Below are 5,925 nucleotides of genomic sequence, written 5' to 3' on the forward strand. Positions count from 1 at the left end.
GTTATTGGCCAAAAACGAAAATTTGGAAGAAATTGAAGGGGTACCCCTTGGAAAAATCTCGGAAAAATCGAAAATTTTTTTTTGTTTTTTATTATTAGCAATGTTCTTCCGACGTCTGATTTCTTTTTAAAAAATGCGTTTCTAAAGTGCATCAACTTTTGGGATTGACTGTATAGCCAATACATCCTTAAATAATAACGGTAGATCTCAATCGTATGTCAGACAAAATTAGCGCAGTTAGTGAAACTCGGATTGAATTGTTGGTCTCTAAAACACATTCAACGCAAAATTAAAAAATTGGATATTTGTAATTTTCTAAATTCTTTTCTCGTATATTTGTCTCTCCAAATAATCATCACATTTTTTCGTACATTGTGTTTTCTGTATACGTAAGCGAATTGTATCGATAAAAGATAATGCAGCTGCAAGTCTAAGTGATAAGCGAAATAATGAGAAAGAGAACACAATCTACTATAAACGGTTTGGCCTATATATATTTGCCACGTTTTACTTTACTATTGATGTTTATTGCTGCAATGGTCTGACCAATGTTCGTGGTCGAATATTGGTCACATGCATGTTATGTCCAATCTATAAATCACAATGAGACTGAATAAATTGAGTCAGTAATTTAATTAAACGTATTCTTGTATCATCATAAAAATTTAAGCTATACTAAATCAGACTTGTATTATCTTTTGTTCTGAGTTCCAAGAAAGATAAAGAATATATGCTTTGTTACATTTAATCGTACGTAGGTTGATAACTTGAAGGGAAAATGTTAAGACGGTTACGTTACGTGACATTTGTTTCAGTAGAAGAGGAAGAGGAATACGGAATACGGCAAGATAATGACAATCAGAAACCGGAACAAGTTACCGTAAAAGACCTGACACAGCGTCTAGAAGAGTTACAAGCCTGTCATGATTTACTATTGAAGAAAGGGGGCATCCTTCATCGAACTTTAAACGAGCTCGAGGCGTTGGAACCTCCATTGCCTGAATTAGCCGCAAAAGTAAAGACAGTTAACGAGCGAGCCACGCTCTTTCGCATGGCTGCTAGTGCTATGGTCACTGTAAGTTGAAGGATCATGATGCTAATATATGAAATTAACCCGTTCCTTTCGTATGCAAATCATGATATCTTCTCGCCAAATTATTTTACTCAAAATATATACTTAGAAAGACTGGTTGAACTTTTTAATTATAATTTGATTATTGTTTGATATATTGTGATATTTGATTATTATGATTATCTCTGTTAATGTCTGAGAAAGCGAAATCTAGAAATTAAGCATTTTATGTATGCGCAACAGAGAGAAAACTTGAGTTGATACTAAATCAATGTCGGTTGACATCGATAGATGTATCAGTCACGTGAAAACAGGATGAATTGTGATTTCAGGCTAGTACCGACTACCTTCAATTAGCGCAGCAACAGGAACCGAAGTGGAAGAAAATGCTGCAGCACGAGCGCGATCAGAAAGAACGAATAGAAAAAATGGTAGAGCAACTGGCTAGGCAGCACTCGCATTTGGAAGAGGCTGCGCAGCACGCTCTACCTTCGGCGGGTACTGGAGGAGGACACAGAGCTTCGCGTAAATTTAATCTATATTCATTTTTTTATATGATCAGTAGTGCTGTATTTGGTGTTTCTACACTGCGAGCCGCGCCGTTGCGTACAGCTAAGGAAAATGAACTTTATGAACTGACTATTTGTTTATTGTCCAAATTGCGTTTATGCTTTCACCTCTGTACATTGTCCGCAGCACACAATGTCCTGATTGTGCTCTGTGTGGGCTTTTTTAACTTTGTAAGGCTGACTGAGATACTAATAGAAATGTATGTTAAATACACACATATCATACGTCGTGCATATGTTAGTTGTTTAGGTGACAGTATTTGTTGTGCGAGGGATGCTGTATTCATCAGACGATAATGCACAGCTATATATCTGCTCACTTTTACTGCTTGTTTAACAATACGCTTGTTACACGGAATGTGGATTTAAACACTTACGCTTTTGCGTACTTTGCCGCTTTTCAATCAGATGGTGCTCGCGGAGCTCGTCAGCTGACTCGAATGCCGTCATGACTTGCGTAGCTTCAGGTGTATGCATGCAAAACGTATCATTATGTAGGTATTCCATAGGAATGTATAGAGTATATATATATATGTATGTATGTATGTAGGTGACACGCACACATAATATATATATATAGATATAGACATGTAACATGCATATATACACGCGCACGGGTGTGCTTTCATTTCTCCCAAGTTTGGTGCTTAATCAGACTCAGATGGCCTTGTAAATTTACTCCTTCCGGACGGGTCTTCCATTTGACAGTTCTTTTCCGCGATTCCACAGTTAAATTTGATGTGTAAAATCTCGGGTCGAGTGACGAAACTTATCTCGCTTTTCGTAGTTTTCTTAAGAGGATCAGTGAAGAGATGTTAAACCGATAAATAAAAGCGGGGTAAAGGGGAAGGGTTCATAACGGTCCGCAGCTTCAACCGAGTTTATGTAGTAAGGGACGGGCAAATGAGAGCGGCTAGCCGATCTCCACGTAGCATAACCTAATGCACGGTATATTGTGTGATTAAAGACAGAGATAATATCACTTTGTACGAGTACATTTAGTGATTGATTATTTGTTACTTTAATCAGTACTGCAGGTGTGGACCGTGATTTTTGGGGGTAGACAGTGGACGGTTCAACTGAATGGCAGCAGTACAGTTGTTATACCATGATTCAATCGGTTAGAAAGGGGAGATGGTACAAATAATAAGGGGAAGGGTCGGCCGGATTAATACAAAACGGAGGAGTTGAAGTGAAAAAAGATTTGTGCAGTGGCATGTGCGGTTACATAGGTGTCAATTAAAAGTTCTTCTATACTTTGTCGTCTATCTACATCTTCGATTGGCGCGAAATACACGTTCCATTGCGTAACCTGCTGATGATAGCTTTCGCTGTATTTAGTATAGACGCGTCCGCATTTTATCGCCAATCTTAACGAACAAAGTGGCCGATGACACGTGAAGGTTCTACACTTTGAATTTTTGAATCTTTGCCGTAAGATTGTAAATTGAATAACTGTGTTTCATTGATCACCTAAATCTCATTTAGCTTCGCGCGGTATATATTTAGTCCTTTATTTAATTAAGTGTTTGATGAGGCTAAGCAAAATTTTGATTAATTTTTGTAGATACGACAGTCACCACTTCCCCATCGGAAGACGAGGAAGATAATGCAGAATTTTATGATGCACAAGAATCTGATATTTTTACTTTAAGTATACCCGGTGTTTCAACAAACAATTCAAGAGACAGAACTGACTCGCAAGGTAGTGATGACGGTTCTAGTTCAGAAGGAGATCAAACGCCTTTGCCTTTATCAGACACAGCTACAGCAAATTCCTTTCGCATTGTGACCGACTCTACAGTAGCAACACCAACCACTGTTACAAACTCAGACAATCTGGATAATGTGAGTGATCTTTCTCTGATCAATCAATTATGGTACCTTTCCCTTTCATTTATTGTTTCATTCAATTATCAGACAAATTGGGAATCCAACAATGGCAGCAGTGGCACCAGGGTAGTTGGTTCTAAACGAAAACGAAGAACTAGGGTACCTGAGAAACCAAATTATCAGTTAAACTTATGGAGTATAATGAAAAACTGTATTGGCAAAGATTTATCAAAAATTCCAATGCCTGTCAATTTTTCTGAGCCACTCAGTATGCTTCAACGGCTTACAGAAGATTATGAATATGCAGATATTCTGGATAGGTACATCTGATTCTTATTTGGTTATTAAATGATGAATATAAATAAATAACATACTTGTTACGATTTACAGGGCGGCAGAATGTAAAGATTTCTATGAACAGATGGCTTACGTAGCCGCATTTACTATATCTAGCTATTCCACAACTGCTTCCAGAACTGGCAAGCCTTTCAATCCTTTGTTAGGTGAAACGTACGAATGTGATCGTGTTGATGATCTAGGATGGCGCGCGATTTCAGAACAAGTGTCTCATCATCCTCCAATGTTAGCACAACATTGCGAGGGTCGAAAATGGCGTTGTTGGCAGGAATTTACCATGGCATCAAAATTTCGCGGCAAATACCTTCAAGTACGTTTTAAAATGCACTTACGTTGTGTAATGTTGTAAATAAACGTGCGTAAACATTTAATCTTGTTACGATTCGTCGTAGGTAATACCATTAGGAACTGCTCACCTTGAAATAGACGGTGGTGAACATCACTATACGTGGCGAAAAGTCACGACCACTGTACACAATATAATAGTAGGAAAATTATGGGTGGATCAAAGTGGTGACACGGATATTGTGAATCACAAACAAGGTATCAAGTGCCATTTGAAGTATACGCCCTATTCGTACTTTTCAAGGGACAGTCAGCGTAAAGTAAAAGGTGTCGTCATGAATGCAAATAATGAAGTTAAGTGGGTAGTGCAAGGTACATGGGATTCAAAGATAGAGATTGCTCCTGTAATTAGTACGTCTGGTACGCCAGATAATCCAGTATATAAAACAGGGCCTTACATACTCGCTTGGAAGCGTCGTACGTCAGTGTAAGCATTTATTAGTTAAAAAAGTACATTTTAGAAAATATATTATTAAAAATTATATCTTTTCTCACGTTATAATGCTTTTGTTATTGTAGTTCAGATAGTGAAAAGTATTACAATTTTACGGAACTAGCGTGTCAACTTAATGAGCCTGAGGATGGGGTTGCTCCTACAGATTCTAGATTTAGACCTGATCAACGACTAATGGAAAATGGACAGTGGGATGAAGCAAATGCAGAAAAACTCCGATTAGAAGAAAAACAGAGAGCTGTCCGACGTGCTCGGGAACACGAGGCTGAGAAAGCGGCTACTCAAGGTACTTTTATATATTCATGATTAATTGGAGAACAGTTTCTCAATTATTGAAGAAAGTTAACTAAATAATTTTCATTTATGTCAGGTTTACCGTATGAAGCTTACGAGCCGTTATGGTTTAAAAAAGAGCAGGATCCATACACGGACAGTTTGTGCTACATATACGGTGGTGAATATTGGGAATGTAAGAGTAAAGGTGATTGGTCACGATGTCCGAACATATTTTAGTTCACTATATGATTATATCAATTAATATCGTGACCGCCAATATACAATGCAGAAATGTTTGGATTTGTTTAAAGTAAAGGTAGTCATTTTAGATATCATTTTCGCGAAGAACATGGCGTTTGAAACTAAAAGCAAAAATGCTGACGTGATAAAGTCGAGTTGTTAGGGAACATGGTTTAGTCATTAGTCACTACATCTTCCAATGAACTGGTCGAAATTTGCATTCTGACACATATAATGAGCGTTTTTGTAGTATACCATTTATCCCCATTGTCTTACATATCCTTCTGTTTGCATCATGGTCCCTTTCATGTACCCACTTTTTTAAACAAACGAGAGTATCATCGTATACAGTCCACATGGCCCAATTAACGCTTTGCATACAGTTTTTTATGAACTTAAAAATTTTCCGTATTCGTTTTAGATTCTGTTAAATAAGCTAGATGTGTATGATAATACGTTCATGAAAAATCCAGATACTATCAATAAGCAAATTCAATTCGCAAGAATTTTGTTAACTCAGTTTATAACTGAAGTATAGCAATAAGATCGATGACTTTTATTACGAGAACATTAAGATATTAGAAACAAATGTTAAAGATCGCAAAGAACTGGAAGTTTAAGTTGAACAATCAATACTGTTGCAGTATTTGTAATTCGTTTTAAACGGATTTAGATGATTAAATTTCCTCTTTTAAATATGAATACTAATTTCCAATCAAGACCGAATGTAGCAGCAACTTCGGGAAATTACCATAACTTTCTGATACATTGATTATTAC

General features: G+C 37.1%; 1 protein-coding gene across 9 annotated transcripts in view; it reads left to right on the forward strand.

Annotated features, from left to right (window-relative positions):
- Positions 1-5,221, forward strand: part of LOC108628269 (oxysterol binding protein) — a 20,633-nt gene extending 15,412 nt beyond the window's left edge. For 8 of the 9 annotated variants that reach the window (XM_026816340.1, XM_026816339.1, XM_026816338.1 and 5 more), the window contains 8 exons: positions 819-1,075; positions 1,405-1,597; positions 3,209-3,489; positions 3,562-3,794; positions 3,865-4,141; positions 4,224-4,603; positions 4,696-4,916; positions 5,001-5,143. In XM_026816340.1, coding sequence (XP_026672141.1) covers positions 819-1,075; positions 1,405-1,597; positions 3,209-3,489; positions 3,562-3,794; positions 3,865-4,141; positions 4,224-4,603; positions 4,696-4,916; positions 5,001-5,143 — 1,985 coding nt within the window. Of the gene's footprint in view, positions 1-818; positions 1,076-1,404; positions 1,598-3,208; positions 3,490-3,561; positions 3,795-3,864; positions 4,142-4,223; positions 4,604-4,695; positions 4,917-5,000 lie in introns of all 9 variants that reach the window. The other variant, XM_018030071.2, reaches the window with a different exon arrangement.
- Positions 5,222-5,925: the final 704 nt, after the last annotated feature.

Source organism: Ceratina calcarata, unplaced genomic scaffold, assembly GCF_001652005.2.
Source record: "Ceratina calcarata isolate Rehan_Ccalc_2016 unplaced genomic scaffold, ASM165200v1 scaffold514.2, whole genome shotgun sequence".
NCBI lineage: Eukaryota > Metazoa > Arthropoda > Insecta > Hymenoptera > Apidae > Ceratina > Ceratina calcarata.